Here is a 21739-nt window from a genome sequence, read left to right on the forward strand (position 1 = left end):
TAATTTAAACCACAATACTGGTCATGCCTAAGAAACAGCTCCACTTAGGTTTCTTAGAGAACCCAAAAAAGTGTGCAGGCTGTCCCTGTCAGGGACACAATGAATGTTTACTGTTCTGCTGGGCTCGGCCAACACTCATCTTTGTTCTCTACAGAAACAAACACAAAACCCCACAAAACACCCACTCATCTAAAATGTTACCAGAAACACTGGTTTTGACTGCTGTAAAATAAAGAAACTGTTCTGATTAGATACAGAATCGTACAGCAGAAGGCAAACATGCTTAATACAGCAGTTTTGATTAAATAAATACTCACAGAATTGCAAGCTCCTTAAAATGGCTTGGTGTATCAAATACCTATATAAAGCCAAGATAACTTCAACAAGAAATTTCTATAAGAAACAGCAGACTGAAATGGAAATACTTCAGGTGACCAGTATTGATGTGTGACTCTAAAAATCTAATTCTTTATTCTATGGTTGTCACTATGCTAACAACAAATCCCACCCCATAAAAAGAGCAAAGTAAAATACCTTTTTTCGATTTTGCTCCGATCTTCAACTTTGATGGCCAAGCAATCTGTGTGTTTGTTTCTTCCATAATCTATTAAAAAAGAAAGCATTTTCAAAGAATTAAGTTTTTATTTTTCTCCTGCAAAAGCATACATTCATTTTCTGAAAATATGATGTTTACCATTTTTAAAACTGTTAAATATTATTACTTTTAAATAGCACAAGCCATGAACTGCTTCTCTGGTTTTCCTGAGAACTTTTATCTGTTAATAAGCATGGCTGAGTTCTGATCATTCAAAAGAATTCCACAGAGCAAACCCAAAATGCTCAGCAGCTTCCATGAAGTTCAAATGACCACTAATAGCTACAGCAGACTCCACATCCATCTCTGAGGGAATGTCAAACCTTTACAATTCAACACAAATATTTCTTCAGTTACCTTAAAATGGTTCTTAAGTAAAGCCTATCAAATTTAAATTGAGTCTTTCTGAGTCTCCATAAGTCAAAATATATTGGTTTGCCTCACTTTTACCCAAAAGCAGCTTTTCATTATAAGCTTATCCAGACTCCAGAATTTTTACTTAGTTTAGCAGGTCAGAGCAGACATTTGACAGCATTTATTTATTATGACACAGTGTGTAACCTATCTGTACATCTCCAACCAGCCAACAGGGAAAAACTATGCACACACTCTCACACTGTGAAAACCAGGCAGTCATTTAGCTCAGTGTCAGCTCTCATTCTGCTGCTGCCTTGGGCTCAGTGACAATTCCACCAGCCCTATTACAGGCAGATTATACTGAAATTTCATCCTGGCACATAGCTACAGAGCTTCACCAACCCACTCAGTTGTAACACAGGAGAAGGAACTGCTTGACACCAAGGACTTCAGATAGATGAATGGAAATGCAGCTCCTAGAAATGCTGGGCATGTCTACTGAGGCTAAAGGACTTCTCTTATACCAAGGTCTCATCAACAAGCATGGTGAGCTCATACCTCTCATCATACTCATGAGGGAATGAAAACAATTAAAATGTCAAAATAATTAGCAAAGTCACTTGCAAGCAGAAGACTAATGCATTAACAGCTACAATACCAGTATGTTTTCCATAACAGTATAATTCAAAATTAGGCAGATTTCCCTAACAGTTCCTAATTCTTATCTTCTACATCCAAATCCCAAAGACACCACAACAACTTCCAGATTAGCATGCCATGTGGAAAAACAAAGCATCAGCCAACTTCATTATACTGTATTTTTGGTTTCAGCACTATTGGATAATAAGTTACAGCTGAAATAAAACATTTCCAGGAGGGTGAAATTCTACCAGCAACATACATATACTTTTCACCATTTTCCAATCCAGATGTGAAAAAAGCTGTTTCAAAGAATTCACTTGTCTCTGATAAAAGGCTTTGGGCGAGGATTTTTTTTTTCATTGTGCAACAGGCAGTGAAATGCACAGAAAATTGGAAGGCACTGGCTAAAAGCAAAGGGGAGATGCTAAAACAGAGAACAGTGCAGGACTGAGTTATAGAAGATCCAACATGAAAGGAACCACAAGAGAGGAGACAGAAGAAGAATGCATGTCATTCAAGGCAAGTGTTACATCCCATCAGTCCTTTACCCTCTCAATAAAGGTTGGAGACTTCTGTCTTGGAGAAATTAAATCCTCCCCATTTCTTATGCTAAACTAAAATAAAATGAAAGCCCACAACTTCACAGCTGCACATTCTGGGGACATATGAGAAAGATGCATATAAGATCTTCAAAGGAAAAGCAGTCTGACTGCCAGCCACTGGAGATTTGGCCATCTACTATCCTTAAGCTCTTTGTAATGTTAAAAATTGCCACATTAGACCAAAGAAGATAACTCAATTTGGTCTCTACAAAGACAAGATTATCTCCTATCTTAGACAGGCAAAAAAAAAAAAAAAGTCAGGATGCATTTAAATGAAGTACATTTACTGAAGTATCAAAATGCTCAGTCTGTGCTAGCATTCAACTCCAGGCTGTAATGTTACAATAAACCAGAACTTTCCTAAGAACACTTAAAAAAATTAAACTACACTGCTTACTTCTTAAACCACTTAAATAAGTAATTACTTAAGAAGTAATAATTTAAGTTATTACTTCTGTATTGTATTTATTATAACAGCAGAGTGACACAAAGCTCTGGAAAACTTGGAACTGAGTTTTTATGAGAGCAGTTAAACTTGAAAGTAAAGATGATACTGAAGAATGCATAGATCACTGTTCCATCAACTTTTTGTTTCAGCTTTACCATTCAAACCCAGGCAATTTTAAGTGACAAGACTTTATTTTTTTCCCTGAAAAATCTGGAATAATTCCATGACAACCTCAAGTTCATGTTGCAATGGAACTGCCTCATTAATGAAATCAGTATTATGCCACATACCCTGAGAACAGGGGTTCTGCTCTCACATGAAAAAGAGAACTCTCAAGTGCTCCAGCCATATTACATGCATTCCAATTGTATAAATACTTGAGTTACATAACATTCAGAAGAAATTCAGCCTAGGGATGACTCAGAGTTCATGATCTCTGCAGAACAGCACCTCTGCATAGCTTCCCTTATTTCCACACAAAATAAGAGATAGAGCGAGTACTAATCAGTGCTTGCCTTGCCTTGAGGGATCAACTGACCAAAGGGATCCAGCATACCTGTCAGCAAGGTTTAATCCCCAACAAATAACCTCATGCTTCTTCTCAAAATGAAGGAAAACCTAAGAAATTGTCTTTCTACAACTTTCCTTCCTCCCCTTTGCCCAAGTGTAATTGTAGTGTTTACAAGCCAAAATATGTAAGCTATTCTCAGTGGAGAAAAAACAGAAGGGGACAAGACACTGGAGGACACCAACAAAACAAATCAGACTGTACTCTGACCCTGAAAAAATTGGCTCTAGCTGCATATCATTGGGCCTTCAAGAAAAAAAGAGAGTCTAACTGTAAGGCAGCTGGAAGACAAGCTTTTGGCTTCCTTGTATTCCAGCTTGAAAAGTTTATAGTTTCAGCACTTTGGGGAGTTTTTACATTAAGACAGTAAGAAATTATTTTTTCTTATGCTGTATTTTTTGTTTAGCTGATTTTGGATGCAAACTGGAATGTCCTGAATGCAACAAAACCAACCAAACAAAACTCCCCCAAAGCCCACAAGTATTTCAGAATTCAAAGGAAATCTTTTACACACAGTGGATGAACAAGAACAACATATATAACAGACTTCTTCATTTAAAGCAGGCACATTAAATCAAAGTATTATTCTTTATAGTTAGTGTTGGTAAGATACCTATTTCTGACCCTCCCACCTTTGGGATTTGGGCATCTTGGCCTTTTCTGCCTCCAGTATTAATCACAGTGAAAGGAAAAATGGGTCAGACAGGAATCTGCATCTACTAGTGGGTCTCTGCAGTTACCCAGTCTGAATTCCTTCCCCACTTAAGTGAATTTCTTTTTCCAGGCAAGTGAGAAAAAGAACAAAATTAAATCAGTTTGGACTTCAATACCATGTGGGAAAGTAACTCAGAGACAACCTCATTTTACACCATGAAGATGTTATGCCTAGGCTTGGAATACTTGGTTTCACAGACTTTCAGTGTTGATCTTGCATCTTCAGCTTTCAGAGAAGTTCTCTTAGTTCCCTCAGTTTAAATGCATTTACAGCTGTATAAACAAGTTTACTCTTAGGTTTTATTTGAATATGACTTAGATGAAAATGAAAGGAAAATATGTTTCCATAGGACAAGACCTGAAGAGTCACAGCAGACAAGTGAAATTCTGCATGGGGTGATCCTTAGTTCTATCTCTTGCAGTGCATAAGAGGTGATGCAGCCCAATCTGAGAGGATGACTAATCCCTGAACATGACTTTTGGCAGCAAGAACACAGCCATGGGTGTAGCTGGAACCAGAATTATTATATTTAAGGGTTTGTTGTTTTTTTGGTTTGGGGGGAGGAGAAAGCAAGGCAAGAACAAGGATGGGAAGGAAGAACAAGATTCAAAAGAGGTTTGTGTGAAGTTACCCATTGGGAATTCAAACTCCAAAACTGGTGAGGCCAGAGAAAGCATTTGCATTCCCAGAGGACATCAGCAGGGCAGCATCAAGGATTACTGGTTGGTGAGGAAATTTGAGTATAAGGAGTTAAAAAGGAGATTACAAAACTTCGCCCAAAGCCTGGTACGCAGCTCTTGTGGAAGTCCGGCCAACATTTTGGGTGCAGCAATGGATTTGCATCCCAAGCCCTGTTGTGGTTTCTTTCCCCGAGGTGATGACCTACATAAGCAATTCCAATCAAGAATTCACAGTTTGTAACAGCCACTACTCAAAGTTGGACAGTACAGCCTGACCGCCTGTGTAAACCCTAATTCTGCAGGTAAGGAGGAGGGGCTGTTCCTGAGAAGCAGCAATGGCACATGGCTCCAGACACCCCACATCCCAGACTACACTGTCCAGAGCTTCCAGTTTGTGCTCCTGTGTGGCAAAAACCTCCACCTCCTATGCAGAGACCAGAATTAAAACCATAAAATACAGAAAATGCTTTAGCAAGTTTGCTGTGACTGCAGTCTGTCAGTACTGACAGCACACATGTAGGTGCAATCTGTTTAAAACACACAACCAAAGGATGCACAGGGAGGACAAGGATCAAGCTGCACTTGTGTGTCTGTACAGAAAGGAGCAGTGGGACAACAGACATGAGTGCCTGTGTGTCTTCAAGGGCAGGGCTCCTCATTTTCCCATTTTATAGCCAAACTGTCAGAAACCCAGACACTTTCAGAAAAGGTGACTGCTTGGCTAATCCTTCTTCCCTAGTTTTACTTGTCTTGAAAAAAGGTAATATGTAAATTATTTTAGACATTACTGTCTTGAATAAGCAGCATGGATAAGGATCAGTACTCCCATATGTTTTTGTTCATGCTTACACTGCAAGTCATTTGCTTTAATACTGCAGGAAATTGATCTTCACCTACTCACTTGTACATCTCTGTTAAACTGATTTTATTTCAAGTTTTGATTAAATGCTAAAACAACTATCAAAAAACATTGATGTGTTTCTGATTGATATATAAAAAGGGAACAGAAGGAAAACTCACCTGCATATTGCTATACAGGGTCATGTCAAGCTAAGTAGAACACCAATAATGCCTCCCTACAACTTCTCAGGGCCAATACTTTTGTGCAGAGTTTGAAGCTTCCCCAGAGCAGCACACAGGCTGTTTGCTGTCAAGGACTAATCCTAGCCCATGCTGACTCTAACAAATTTACCGTCTTCACAAAGTATTGACAGCTATTCCTAAAGAGCTTACCAAGAATTAAGCATGTGCAGGATGAAGAGGTCCTGAAGCTAAAATTAGAGGTCAAGGTTAACATCATGGGCAATGTATTTATTCTTAATTTTGATCAATGTGTATCCAAACTTTTATACTAAATACTAAAACTAATGAACAGATTATGTATAAATGCAATAAAGGCAGCAGAGTAAAAGACATCAGTTTTACAAATGAAACTTTCAGACTGCACATAAAAGCTCTAAATCACTAAAGATGGAATTGGGAAAGCTGCCTATATGGATGTGGCTTTGGAATTTTTATTGTTTCCATTTCCAGTAAGGGATTTTTACCCTAGAAAGGGTGAGAACAGATGCATGCATGCACATACACAGTGCATCTTTTTTTAACCTTTGCTTCACCTGAAAACAACTAAGATGATTCTTTAAAAAAGGGTCTTGTTTAAGAAAATATTGCAGTATTGTTGCTGCATACAAAAGCTACATTAAGTAAACCTTCTGCAACAAAAATGTTTACAGAACTTGGTACTTAATTTACAAGTACAGCAAAAAAGTTGAGAGTAAAAATCAATCAATCAAATGCCCTTACCTATGGAGAAACACTCAAGTCCTTCACTTGAATTAAAAGTTTATTTTACCCTCAATGGAAGTACTAGTCAAGGGTCACAGGTAACACATTTGTTTTAAATACAGGACAAAGCATAAAACAAAAAAAAATTAGGCATGCAAAAAATTATCTATAGAAATATCTGTCTCTACAGCATTAATGAATTACACAAGTAATATAAAAATTCTAAATATCACTCAAAAATTAAACCCCACAGAACACTGTTCAAAACACCAGTATGCATCCAAATCTCCTCTCTGAAATCAAACCCAGCAATTCTCCTTACAAGCCAGAAAGCCAGTGTATATTCTTGATTTGATTCATTCTCATACTTGCCTCCTTTATATTTTTTTTCCTCAAGGTAAAAGTACAAACATTTCTGAGAAGGAAATCCCTCCTCTCTTCTGAGGGAGGATTTGACTCTCAGAATGAAAAGCACTGAGAACCTCAGTTGAGATGGTGGTGACAAACCACTCCTCCTCTACTGCTTTACAATGCAAGGGATCTTGCACAGTGTTAAGTATAGCAATATAGTGGCATAAAGCTGAACTTTATCAACTAACTTGATATTACAGGTAAAATCTCAAGCTAGTACTCATTGTATCAGAAGCAGCATAGGAGAAACTGGAGATAAAATGAAAAAAAAAAAAAAAAAAAACAAAAAATCCTTGGAACTACTCCATTGCCTTAGCAGAATGGTCACTATACTACAGATGGGATGAGTGCCATTTTCCACAAAAATGAAGCCTTCCCACCACTCAGCTCTGCCTGAACTAAGCAAAAAGTTAAGCAAGCATTCTTGATTTACCTTTTCAGAGAAACTGATCCAACCTAAATAGCCTCCTTTCCACTGGGTGGGGTTTTGCCAAAAGGGAGACAAATGTCTCAATCCCAAGATTTCCCGCAAATGTTAACTTGCACTGACATTCTTTCAGCCCCCTAATCCACGCTGCCCTCTCCAAGCAGTCACTTCCTCTTCCCAGGAAGCCAAATGAGAGGAAGCTCAGGGTAAACTGGATGCCAGCACTCCCATCCCAGCCAGGCACTTGAAGCCAGCTCAGGAAACGTATGGCCTTAATAAATCCTTGTCACATGCTATGAGCCAAGCTCTACATCAAGAGGTTATTTTAATGCTAGTGCAGATCCTGATTTCCAACCAGAAAAAGTGGAATGTGTGGAACCAGCTCCTGCAGCTCCAAGCTGCTGCTGTGGTTGAAACAGAGACCAGAGCCATGATAATGTCTGATCAGCAGCAGCTCACGAGGTCTCACCACCAGATAAATAACACTGCAAGAAACTCAGTGGCTGCCATCAGAAATGGAAACACAGCCCTGGGGGAGCTACAGCTATAAATAGGCAGCTGGGGAATAGTCATGGCTGAAGACACATGAAAAGCCCTTCAGAAGTTAGTCCTGAATGTGGATAATAATTAGCTTGAGACATCTTGGTCTCAGGTCAATGATTAATATTTTTAATGCCTGAAAATGCCCCAAGCCACTTGCATTTGAAGCTCTAGATATGCTTCATGTGCAGAGATGAAAAAGTGAGACTGATTCACTTCCAGCCTGACCTACTGCAAAGAGAAAATTAAATTTATTTGCATCAGAATATACTACCTATACTTACAAAATGCATACATGAACACTGTGTTAATATATTCACAAGTAAGAATATTGCAACAGTTCAAAGGTTTGTCCCAGAACAACAGAAAAGAGATTTTTCAAAGATACAAGAGAAAACACAGGATGTTGCAAACCAAGCTCTTTTACTGTCTTAGAAAAGCAAACAGGGCTTGAGGAAGATTCCTTGCTGCCTTTGTTGCCAGAGCCTCCTAAATAAATAAAAATGCACAATCATTGCATATGACTACTGCATAGAGGACTTGAACAGAAATATGATTAAAGATACAGTTAGATATAGCTATTTTTCACATCTTCCAATAATCACAGGGGGTTTATCTTTTGGCTTTGGTTGGGCATTTGTTTGATTTTTTTTTTAGTCTCTTTGTACTCCTGCTTCCAAATATCTGGACTGAAAGATCACCTGTTTTTAAAGAATGGTTTCACCACATCAGGCTTCCAAAATGGCCTCAGTAACTTCTACAGTGCTAATTATTTAATAAAATCAGAAGCTATAGTTTTAACATTATACACATAAGCACAAGAAGGAAAATGAAAAGAAACCACTAGTCTTCCTTTACACTCCTGAACTCCTAATAATTAACAGAAGAGATTTTGGTACACACATGAAACTTATGCCCAGTTGCAACTTCACAGCTCCAAGCACATTTTTGTCTCCCTCAGGGAATAACAGACTCAGCAGTGAGAGAAACACAAGCATTTAAATACACTTTTTGCCTAAATCCAGAGATATCTCAAAAACCCCTAAGGATCTGCAACTGGGCAAATGCATGCAAACACCACCTCTGTTTGCTTAAAAATGGTTCAGAAGAAACTCTAAACATAAAACATAAAAGGATGTTAAACACTCAGGACCAGTAAAACACACAAGTTACAGCTGGCTGGTAGTATTCAGTGCTTCCTACAAAACCAAGCTCTGCAAATGAACTCTAAAAGGCAGGAAAGCCAGAGCTGAGGAGCCCCTCCAGGCATTCTCCCAAAGCCCACACTAACACATGTACACTGAAATAAAGAGCTTGGATGTGACCTGTGCAGTGCATCATTTCCAGTCACCAACTTCTGCATGTGCAGTCCCAAGAATTCCACCCAAATTCCACTAAAGCCACATTGTTCACCTATCACCCACCCTACTCTGCTCACAGGCCCTTGAGAAGGCTACAGATACACTCTTGTCCAAAGAAATTTCAGAATGAAAGATTACCATCAGCACTGAGATTCCCAAGTGTTTAAAAAGAAGAAAAGAAGCCAACTTGATGATGACAGAGCTAAAAGCAAACCAAAATGATGCATGAAATTCCTCTTGGTCCACAGGGCCGACCCTCACCTGTTTTGGATTATGAACTCTTCAGGACAGAGAATCACCACCTTGCATTTTATCTAAGAGTGCCACACACTTCTATAGGGCTACACAAATTATCTGTTCCCTGGAACAATGTCCTGGCTTTAAAGCAAAAGGAGATTGTTCCAGGGAATAGATAATTCCTATGAGGCGTGAACCAGATGTTGTGGAACTTGGTGGAAAAAATCCACCATCAACTGAAAATGGGCTCTGGATCAAGGACATGTAATAACTTCATATTATGTATTCCCTCACAGAATAAATAAGGAAAACAATTTAGAGAGCAAGGCCCACAAGGATCTTTTACATAAATAGTATGTAACACAACAGCAGAGCAACCCATGTTTATTTAGGATTACCTGTTACTGAACTGCAGATCCAAGAGCTCTACAGAGAAAACCATGCCATTATTTACTTATTTCTTGCTAAATTATTAGTAGCTCCCAGTGGTTTTGAAAAATCCTGATTAGGAGATGGTAGGTTTTCCCTTATCTGAAGCAGCACTGCAACTTAGAAACTTTACAAGAAAGTATGATAAAGTTTTTGGACTGTTAAAAATGACACCACCAAAAGACATTTATCTACTTTTCACTTGAATTCAGGACCAGAGGAAAGGGCATTTTTCACCTGATCTCCCTGACACAACAGGGCAGAAAAATTACCTGAATTCACCAAGAACTGGGGCTCATTCTGTAACTCCACAAGCAACTTCATTGCATGTGCTTGTTTCTGCTAAAATGCTCAGTAAAATTATGCATTTTTACATTTAAAGTGTTATTCAACTCTGGAAGTTGAAAGTTGGTAGGACTACCATCTCACATCCACTGAGATCCTGCTTGATTATGAAAATCCAAGTAACACTTCTTTCTCACATGTTTGGAGGCCAGCAGAAGACTGCTTAGCACCAAACCCTTGTATTAACTTTTAATTTTCTTTAAAATACTCTCTGCAGCTTAACAATGCAGCCTGAGTCTCTGCCAACCCCCAAGGAACAGCCTCCTCTCTCCTCCCTCTTGGTCTGCATACCTTGACATACAGAATCACCTTCCTGAATTTTTTCCTTGTCATTTGCCATTTCAGCATTCCTATGGAAACTTCTTCCACCTCACAAGCCACTTCCAACCTCAGCACATTGAGGGCAGTCCATCAGAATCCACCAAACATGGCATGATTTATGCAAATAATGCCCCCATGTTCTAGATGTGGCCTATCAAGGATGCATTTCTCCCTCCCTGATCCACTCAAAATCCTGCCAATAATGTCCTGAAGTCTCATTATCTGAACTGCTTTACAAAACCACCTTTGCTGCAGCTTTGAGTTTACACTGAGTTTCTGGAAGTGTCCTGCTGACTTAGATTGCAATGTGTTTCTAATGCCACAAATCACTTTCTTCCTCACTGCACCAACCTGAAACACATGAAATGAGTCTTCATTTTACCTCCACATACTCTGCCTTATTCATTTCACATGAGATGGGAAAAATTTAACTCTGATTAAAGGAAATTGCACAGACAGAGACGGTGAGTAAGCTATGAGCAACTGTCCAGAGATTTCTTCCAACAAAAGAGAACTCAAAGGAGATAGTTTCCATCTGGTTTTATTAGCTGTAGCATTGTGTGTATGTGCTCAAAAACTACAGAAATCCACACTGTGGAGTCGATGATACTTTAAGAAGAATGCCAGTTAAAATGAAGCAGCTTTATTTAACCTATTGCAGCACCCACACTGTGCCTAGATAATAATTATGCAAAAATATGATAAAATCTAAATGCCAGGATAGCCACTGTATCATCAGTGGGGATAAAGAGTTGCACTCATTGACATAGTGGAAGTTTAGCACATTTTGCTTTCCTCTTAAATTCAACACAGTATTTTCTGCTATTACACTAGTGACTGCATAATTGTAAGGCACATCATATCTACAGTAAATAATCAAGCAACCAAATACACATGTCAAACAGATAAGCAACTCAAGAAGAAACATTTTATCCATACCTTTAAGAGCAGATTTGAGAGAGAAAACACTGTGACAAAATGAATAATGTAGAGAATAAACCACAGGCTACTATGGCTTAGCTTTGTTTCAGCAAGTAAAAAAACTCAAAGTATTTTGATAAAATCTTAAGGAGGCACTATTGACACATTCTCCTCTGTGCACACCAATATCAGACACTTAAGCACCACATTTAGAAAAACAACTCTCACTGTCAGTAAAGAGCGACATAAATCTGAAAATCCAAACATTTTGGCAGCATATATACTCCTCCTCACCAGCCTTCATCAAGGCATCCCACAGTCACATGCAGGGTAAAGCAACCTTCAACGTCTTCCTTTCTGGAACAACCACTTAAAATTATGCAAAATACAGCAAATTACTTCAATGGACAATGACTCAAAAGGAGTGTCAAGGTATTTCAGCATACAGCAAAGTTTGCACTGTCTTTCTTCTCCGTACTAAAGAAAAAACAGCTCATCATTTTTATTAGTCTGCAACATGCAGATTTTCATTAAAATAACACAAATAATGTTCTTCACACAATTTTTGAAAAAAAAAAAAAAACAACCTCAGTACTATGCTGTTTTGTAAAAATAATTTGCAAGTCATTACTCTTGACCATGTTTCACTTTGTAGTTTAGTTGCTGCAGGACTCCCTTTTCCAGTCCTTCCGTGCCTCTGTCCAACCACAAACTTTGTTGAATCATTTTGTGGATTGTGCATTTCTTTCTTAAAAGCCCACTGCATTTCTCAACCAAATATTTATGCTTTCAACAATATCAGAGTAAGTTGCAAGGCAGTATTTTAATAACAGGATGCAGCATTTATCCACTGACAATATGCTTAAGACCACCTCACAACATCTTCTAGGTTAACAATTAATCATAACAAATGTTCATCATGTGTATTTTAACATTTTCAGTTAAGTAATTGGTAAAACTGTTAATTTGTTTTTGTGCATGGATGACAGGAGCATACACTAAAGAACCTGTTTCTCATCTCATTCCATGCCTGGCTGGTACCAAGAAGACACTGAATGACAAAATTTTTAAAAATTTGATCAATATGGTGGAAACTGCACATGAAGTTTAATTAGCTGATCACGTGCATGAATAATGGGTATCTTTTTCTTTTCTTTCTCTATTCAGGTGCTGTTATAGAATTGAAATATCTTTCTTACCTTCTGAAAAAAGTCTTCCCCACTTTTCCCTTTGCCCTCTGCAGCAGCTGTAAACAAAAGTGGGATCTGGTTACTAAATACACAGGAGACAATGTGCAGGCTTACATATAGAAATTCTCAGTGAGTACATGCTACTGTAAAATAACAACTCTGGGTATTTTTTCTCATGCAATAAACATTTGTCAACAGCTGACTAACACCCAGATTAACCTTTTACAAGTCACTTGCCAAGGACAGAGTCTGAGCCCTTTGTATTTGGGTACTCGAGCTCTAACCCTCTGATAGATATTTTAGTTACAAGATACACATGGTCTAAGTTTAACAATTTAGTCACACTGCATACTTGCCCTGCAATTCTACCAACTGCAGGATCAAAAGAAAGCCAGAAGATCAAAAGATTTTCTGTATCAAGTATCACATTATTCAGTGATCTCAAGACCACAACCTGGATTATCTCCCACCTGTATTTAAACCCATAACTGCAAGTTTAGTTAATGCAAATTATTGCGCTTAAAATGATACAAGTGTTTGCACATAGCTTATGCTGTAGTTTATCTGTGTTGAACTAGCAGGCAGTTCAAAACACAGTAGATCAAACTGATTACAAAGAGGATCATTTCCTTTTCCCTGGAGAAAAGGATGCCTTCAAAAACAACTCCGAGGGTGGAGAAGAGTTTCCTGAATGGTAGAGGATTACTGGAGCACCTTTGTATTTCTCATGTACAAAACAGACCCCTCAAGCTCACCCCATCACCCTGGCTTCAAAGCTGTGTTTAAACTATTCTGTTCTGCCCTCCTCCTCCAATTACACAACCAATTCCAAGCTCTTAAGGAACTGTTAACTCAGCTAATGCAATATGATAGCAAAATGCAAGCGAGCAGATACAGGCTGGAGGCATGAGATGACTTCTACCCTAGAGGAAGAAGTGCCACTACATCTGAAATAAGCTTCTCAAAACCTTAATAACAACACTTAAATACCACAGAGAAGAGCTCACTAGCAAGTTTTATCTAATACAGTTCAGAAGTTCATGATTCAGCTCCAGTGCAGCCAGAACAGAGGCAGCAAATGAAGCCTGTCAAGCACTCATCCTGCTGCAAAGCAACTCCAGACTCCCCAGTTCCACAAGCTTGAGAAAAAAAAAGCCCTCTCCACCTTCAAAAGCCACAGGTGCCTGCATGAGAAGAGCAAAGTGGTTCATATTCACCAGAACAAGGTTTTCTGGGAGCAGAGAAAGCAACTGGGGAAGGTTTGTTTTCCAGATTTACAAGCTACTGATACAAGCAGAAAAACACAACTTCCTTGAAGCAGCCCCTTGATAGGTACACGTTTCTTGACATGCTTTCCATTAACTCAGGAATAGATAGGAAATGCTTTTGGGAAGGGAGGAGCACCACCACTCCATTTCAAGGGGAACATGGGACCAACATGCTTTTAATCAGATGATACCCAAGATAAATTGGAGATGAGAACGTGACAGATGTGTGGCTGAAGCTGCAGTTTTGAGAAGAGACAGATTTTGTTCCAGCTGCAAATGCATAATTTCCAAACTGAACACAAACAAGAGATGGCTTAAGATAATAGCAGTGATGCTCTGCAGGGCATTAAGCAGAATGCTGACAAAGAGGATTCCAAGCTTTTTATTGTAGGTTTATTTTTAATATGAATCATTCTGGTGACCTGATTTACAGCTTGGCCCCACCAACAACTGATGGCACAACAGACAGAAACCAGCAAGCACGGACAAAGTGGGAAAGAAGAGGGAATGAAAACATCCCAAAATGTGTTCATAGGAAAAAAAGCCCACAACAGTAGAGACAATAGGAAATTTGAAGCAAATGGCACCTTGTAAAAACCTTTAGTTAGTAACTAGAAGGTTCAGTTGTTCCAACACATTATAAAGATAGGGTCTTTCATTAGAGCTTTTCAGCACATAAGGTGCTTTATGATAATCCATTTGTCAGGTCTTGTGATAGCTGTGAAATGGCAGGGCAGACTGTATGGTGGTTTTTGGAAAGACACTTAAGTTGAAGGTCTGTACCTGAGAATAGTTCTTCACATGTTAAGATATACTGTTGGAATTTGTCACTTTGTGTCCAAGATGCAGCACTATTTAATCCAGGAAGAGGTATGCCTCTGATCATACCTCATTTTTCCATATTAAGTGATCTAGTCATTACCATCTCCATTATGCATTTAATTAACAGGGGAAAGATGCTCAGAACTGTGGCTTAAAATATTTTGTTACACTTAGAATGATATATTTCACTATAAAAGTGAAAAAAAAAAAGCCTAAAAACTTGAAGACAAACTACATAAACCAATGCATAATGCTTCTTTTGAGACTAGCTATTTTCCAGCAATTGTCTCCCTTTTCCCTCCATCATATCATAGAATTCTTTGTACCAATTATCTACTTACTCTTTCATTTTACTTCCTAAATTTCCTCTGGTTTTTATGAGGAGCAATTGCAGTTAAAGAAATTTAAATTCTACTGGTAGTTTATGAATTTTGTGATGCTACCCACCATTAGCTATACTTGCATGTATGTGTACTCCCAAACCAAGCACCTATGTTTAAGAAAGCTTCCAACATGTGTCTGAAATTTGTATGATTCATGTGAAATAATCTTGAAGCCTTTCTGCTCTCTAAAGTAGATAAAGGCAGTATTGAAAATTCTGAAAAGAGTAGGAATAGCCAAAATCAAGGGCAAATTTATCCATTTTTCTTATAATTGAAAAGCTAAACAGATTTTGTTACAGCAAGACAAACCCATCATCTTTTGCAGGGAAATGAGCAAGAGAAGCATTGCAGAGTTATGAAATTTATGCAGAAGCCATTAAAATGCAAATCATTTACAGTGTTCTCTACAAGCAGATGCAATTTAGTAAGGCATTGAGGTTTACCTCAAATCAGATGAGCTGAGATAAAAGCAAACTTGAATTTGTGTTTAGGAAAAAAAATCTCCTAGGTCATCACATGCCAAGATCATATTTTCTAAACAAATCTTGAGAGTATTAACCCCGACTCTCAAAATAAACTTCAGCTTTGAAATATCATATTAAGAAGCTCACGATATTTACATCTGACAATGCACTCTGGCAAATTATTTTTGTAATCTTAGTAATAACAATTAGTTTTTCAAACCAAGCTTTATCCAGAAAAGCAGGAAATTTTCCAAGTTACCAAACACCACAGACAACAAGCCTTTTGTGGGAGGCTGAGGGGGCCAGCAGTGCTGTACCTGAGCTGCATGGAAGGTACAACAGAGTCCATCTCTACTAAATTTAAATAAGCTTTCAGATGTTAATGAACAAAGTTCCACATTTTCTGAAATTACTGAATTCAAAATACCACACCAATAACAACCAACATAAAGAAGTGACATTATTGCCTGGCACGTGCCACAGGAAACCGCTCCACCCTTCTGCCAGTGGTCCCTGTCCCCAAAGCAGGTTTGAGAGAAATCACAAAGCAAATGCCAATTAATGCAGCTGTACCCGACTTCTCACTGACAAACTGCTTCATTTCTGCCAACTCAGGAAATAGTGTTTTCTTAGAAAACAGTATTTACTTTATGGTATTGAATAGTCACTTAACTGACCCTCCAAAAACTAGGATTACTTTTACACAGGGTGGCTACATTGGTTTCAGAAATACAGATGAAACCTATGTAAATGTGCACAACAAGCATTTTATATTTTAAGCTATACTCTGTTTATTGTAATTTCTTCCATACCATGAAATATTTTATATTAGATTTTTGCTTTTCAAGACATATTGGATTGCTGAGGTTCCATCCAATACAAATATGAAACAGTTGAAACAGGTGTTAACTGTTATGGTACCCAAGAAGTGCACCATTTGTCTACTCAATCACCAAATCATAAAAAGGCCCAATTGTAATTTCCAGGTTCACATGGAAAAAATGAATTTGAGCTTTCACTTCAAATGTTATTTTAGTTATTAAACAAGTTATTACAATACAGGTCATATTTTACAGGAAGGGAACCCAAGAAATACTGATTAAGTCAAGTGTTTAAATGAATTACTGTAACTTTGCTGATCTCACACATCAGTTTTGTGTCTTATTTTCCAAACTCTTGAAGTTACCAAAAACCCAGGGTAACTGAGTGTGACTGAGTTGGTGACTCTGCCTTTACATTGATTAGTGTCCAAACTTCTTCCTCTGTCTGCATTCAAAGACTACATCTCTTTTTAAGATGTAGAGAGCAAAAAAGCATGTTCTGCTATTTAGGTCTCAACTATGCTGAAAAAAAAAATCATTCATAGCATCAAAATACTCTTTAACATGACAGATAACTAGATAATTCCATTGTATCAAGACAAATCAACTTAACAGGATTTCAAGAAGCTGCAGAATAATGTGGGTAAGAAGGTAAGTGCTCAATTCTCCTTTACCTTTCCTATCCATTGCAAGAGAAAGATTTCATAACCTTTATGTCAAGAGTGTCCTCATGTTATTTAGATTTGAGTTTTTTCCCTCAAACTGCCATGGAAACATGCTAGCTACCTAAGAGTGTTGATTTTTATTTACTCCTACCTTTTTAAATGGACTGGACAGTTATTTATTGAAAGCTTGAGCTACTTCTCCAAAGTTACCAAGCTGCTGTCATACACAAAGAAACCCAACCAAAAACTTGATTCATTGAACCAGAAACCACCTGATAAAGAGATTGTGTTCTCCTGTGCACCAAGTCAGACACTAACCCACACATGCACTGAAAGCTTGCTTATATCAAGCCAAGATAAAGAATTCCACCCCCATGACCACAGAGTTAAGCCAAATTGCTGAAAATATGCCTTTAGGAATAAAAAGATAGAGTGTACATTGTTAAAGAAAAAAATCTGACCTTAAATTGAATTTGCTGAAATCCAAACAAAACAATTTTCCATTTTTGTTGTAACTGCAAAGGCAGTCTCACTTCCAGTTTTCAGCTTAGGAACTAAAAAGTCTCAGAGACAACTCAACTAAAATATACAGGCTGGCAAGAGAAGTAACAAGGATTAAACAAGCAAGAAGTCTGCATGAAAAATCCAAATATATGTTAACTGACTTTGCAATAAGGTTATGTATTCTTTTTACTTTATTAATGATAACAAACTTCATAAAATAACCTGTTACACATAGCAATCTTTTTGGAGTCTTATTTGGCTTCATGGAGTTTTCCAGACTTGATGAATGAAAATCAGACATTCAAATGTTGTTAAACTTATATACAGAGCAATCTTCAGGTTTTGAGGATGTTCACTATAGACATCACTATGTCAACTGATGGTACCAGCAAAGGAGACTGAGAAAAGGCAGAAAAGCTCCAAAATCCTCGAGAAATTACTGGAACACTCAACAAAAGAGAAAAGAGCAAACTATACTTGTCCATACTGCATGCTGACAAAAAAAGTAATGATAAAGTCAGAACCTACATGGTATCTGGAATATTACAGAAACTATCATCAATCTACATATCTGACAATAGTACTCTTGTACTGAATGTGAAAGTGTCACCTCTCATTAAGAAGTCAGACAAAAATTTCCTAAGTCCAAACAAAACCATCCATGCTACCAACTTAAAATGTCTATAAGGGAGCATTCTTCCTCTGTTAGAGCAGCCAGGGAAGAACTGGAAGAATTTCAGCATGCTCAGTAAATGACAATAAGTAGCCTGTCAAATATCTGGACAGTTTTGGGTGGGTTCCAGTGCATCTCCTGCTGTTAGCAGGAACTCAACACACAACTGCTGAGCTATCCACAGAGAGCCCAGCTGTGCTCCTGCATCTGACAGACCAAACCAGCGCTGGGAACTAAGCAGGCTGAGTCTGGGGTGCTTCTCCCTGCTGCTGACATACAGGGTCAATGAGCCCCCTTGGCCATCCTGGGTCCACAGGCTGGAGGAGGCTCCCTGGATCAAGGCTGGCGCCATCAGAATGTGACTGTAAACACAGACAGGTGACACATCCATCATCTTCATTCTCCCCTTAACACTAGTCATATTCACTTGAAAGAATATTAACTTTTCAACTCCCCTGAATTCTATATTGAAATTAAACTGTTGATACTAAAATTAAGATAGTTGGCAAATAACTAAAACCAGCTCTACAACCAGAATTCAGGAAGCTTCACCCACCATTTGTGATGAATAAAAGGAGCAGCAACACAGAGAAAAAGAAAAAGCTTAAAATAAACTACACTTGCTTCCACTAGCTCTGCATGCATTGACAAGAAAGAATGCAAGAAAAAACAACACACATACTCTGATGACCAAAAGGACATTGATTTTCAACAAGTATTCCTAGAGATTTCCTCATGGTATTCGTAGAGACCTGACAGATTTAGTGACTGAAAGCTAAGGGGAAAAACAAATAGAAAGGGTAAAAAAAGGAAAAAATAAATGGGTTATACAGAAAGCAACTTGCCTTGTCCATTCCACCATCAATATTTTTCGAGTTGCATAACTCCAAAACTATCTCTAAAAGCAATAATTTAATACATAACAACTGTAAATTTAAGATATCTAACAGATTTTTTTCATTTGGCAAAACAAATTTATCCCTAGGGAAAAAGCTGTCTTGCCAAGATTCTGCATAGAAGTAAGTCAGCTTGTTTATTTATTTTCAGAGACAAGTCACAGCTTGAAGGCAGGCAGTGAAGCTGGGGTTCCTTGGTGGAAATCTCTCCTTCCAGAGGCACACATGGGTGCAGCTCATGCCCAGGGCCTGGTGGAGCACAGTGAGGCATTGAGGAATTAATGAGGATAATGAAGTGACTGCTCTGCCTCCTGCCAGCCCCTGCAGAACAAAGCCAGGGAAACTGAGGAGCTGTCAGCACTGTATTACCTGATTAAAACTGCTCTGCTGGCTGCCACTTGCTCACTGTTAGAGCCACAAATGCTCCATCATCTCTCTAACTGGGTAAAATATTCCTGGAAGTCTCCTACATCCCCCTTCAGAAGCACCTAAGGACTTTTGCTGTTTCCTACACAAGATTTGCCAGCTGATGCCTCCAAACAGATTTTCAAAGCCCTGCTGAAGTCCTCAATCCCATGACTGACAGAGTAAATCAATGACCCTGCTTCTGGGATCAGCAGAGGGCTTCTTGGAAACTGCTTAACTAATAAAATTCAACTGAAGTCAACAAGAAAACAACTTCACTTAGGATTTCCTCAAAGTATAAGCAATCTGAAATGAACACAAGTTTTCCATTTCAAGTTTGTAACCACTTTAATGGTACTTTGAAGGGAGAATATCCAAGCAAACACTGTACCCAGCTGCCAGGTTGGGGGAAAGAAGATGAGAATTCCAAGGAAGAAAGAAGAAAGACATTGATTTTTCATTAAATTATTCCATTATCCTCAGATTTAAAATCACAAGCTACATTTTTCTTCCATTGTAATCAATGGATGAAGATGGCTTTTTGACACCTAAATAACAGCCAAGTTGAACACCCTATCAATAGGTCCTCTTAAGACAGAAAACTTCCATCTGTGCTACTGATAATCACTTTTTTTACAAATGAGCCTATCAAAAAGTGAATTATAAGACAGCTCTGTTAAGATCCATAGCTATGAGCATGAGTGAAACCTGATTGAAACCTTACATTAAGTACATTCCAGCACTATAGCTCTGCCAGTTCTGAGAAAAACATCTTTGAAATACTACTGGAGGCAGTAACAAAAAGGGAAGAGAACCATTCTATGACTTACATGTTTATAAAGCATTTTTGCTGCCTACATATACAAAAATACAGCATCTGTGACCTCAGTCTTCCTTTGCTCTTTGCCAAGCAGCTCCCTGAGAGATGCAAAGTGCTATCAGTCACATCCAAAAAGCATCACCTATATTGAGATGTGTAAAGGACAGGTGCTGTGGTTTAGCTTCTATTATTTTCATCAAGGAGTCAGTTAATTGCCTCCCTACCTTCAAACAGGCCTTTCCGCATTTCAATTTTCCATTTTGAACTCTGTATCCAAAATGATAGGCTGGCCAGAAAAAAAATTCACATTGTATTAATTTGTTCTGAATCCTTTGTAGTGAAGAACTGACAGCAGCAGTGTGCAGCCAGCCATGAGAGCACTCTCCCACTTCAAACACAGCTTAGATGTTATCAATTCCCTGACCTGTTACCCAAAGAGAGGCAGTTCTGGAGGAGACAGCTGCAGGACAATCTCACCAACTCACCATACCACACCATACTGCTGTTATAAAATACTTCTCTGCACAGCTGTAAAAATTATTGATATTTATGCCAGCAACTCACCTGTCCACTACTCCAGGCTTCCTCTGCAGCTCAAGGGAAGAGACCACAACACTGACAGGATGAAGCCATTACAGCCCTTCTCCCACCCTGCCTGCCACAGCTAACACCCCCATTATCATTAGTGCATGAGCTGCCATGCACATAACCTGCACTAAATATGGGGGCTGTGGTTCCCTAGGAAAGTATTTAAAATAAAAATATGGAATACAAGGACCCAGGGTGCAGCATCTTGCCCTTCCCATCCAGTGTGGCCACTGTAAACACTGCAAAGGGACAGGACAGCTGAGTGAGCTGCCCCTGTGCTGTCACACATCTGGAAATGGGCCAGAGCATTCATGGGAGGGCAGGAGAAATAAGACATGTAAAGCTTGTCATTCTTCTAAAAAGCTCTGCAGTGGGACTGCCTTGAGTCTCTGGATGAGACAGCTCAAAAAAAAAAGCCTCTGAGTGCCTCAGGAGGCAGAACTTCCCTTGCTGCCAGTGCCTGACAGATCCAACTCTGCCCCAAGCCAGAGTATCCATTTAACAGGGCTTGCTGTTTACAGGAGGAAAGAAAATCATCATATCAGCAGTGCCTCGGGGGCTGACTGAGGATACCTGCCAAACACAAAAGCTCTGCTCTCAGCAGATTGATGGCTGGGGATATTCTCTCTGTTTAGCATTCAACTTTCCCTCAATGCTCAAGCACTTTTCCTGTCAGGTATGAGTACAGACACTGCATGATTCATTGCATGGGAGGGGAGAATGTAGCAAGGCTGTAAAAAAATGAGAAACAAAAACCCTACAGATTTGGATAAAAATGTACACAGTATTCTTCTGATGGTCCTGCTTGTTATGAGTCATTCACAGATGTGGAGTTCAATGAGAGAAGCCAAGATTA

General features: G+C 38.7%; 1 protein-coding gene across 1 annotated transcript in view; it reads right to left on the bottom strand.

Annotated features, from left to right (window-relative positions):
- Nucleotides 1-21739, bottom strand: part of BICC1 (BicC family RNA binding protein 1) — an 89841-nt gene that overhangs the window by 44380 nt on the left and 23722 nt on the right. The window contains exons 2-3 of the mRNA XM_058810454.1: nt 12584-12630; nt 535-604 (exon numbers count right to left, since the gene is read on the bottom strand). Of these exons, the coding sequence (XP_058666437.1) occupies nt 535-604; nt 12584-12630 (117 nt within the window). The remainder of the gene's footprint in view (nt 1-534; nt 605-12583; nt 12631-21739) is intronic.

Source organism: Ammospiza caudacuta, chromosome 9, assembly GCF_027887145.1.
Source record: "Ammospiza caudacuta isolate bAmmCau1 chromosome 9, bAmmCau1.pri, whole genome shotgun sequence".
Taxonomy (NCBI): domain Eukaryota; kingdom Metazoa; phylum Chordata; class Aves; order Passeriformes; family Passerellidae; genus Ammospiza; species Ammospiza caudacuta.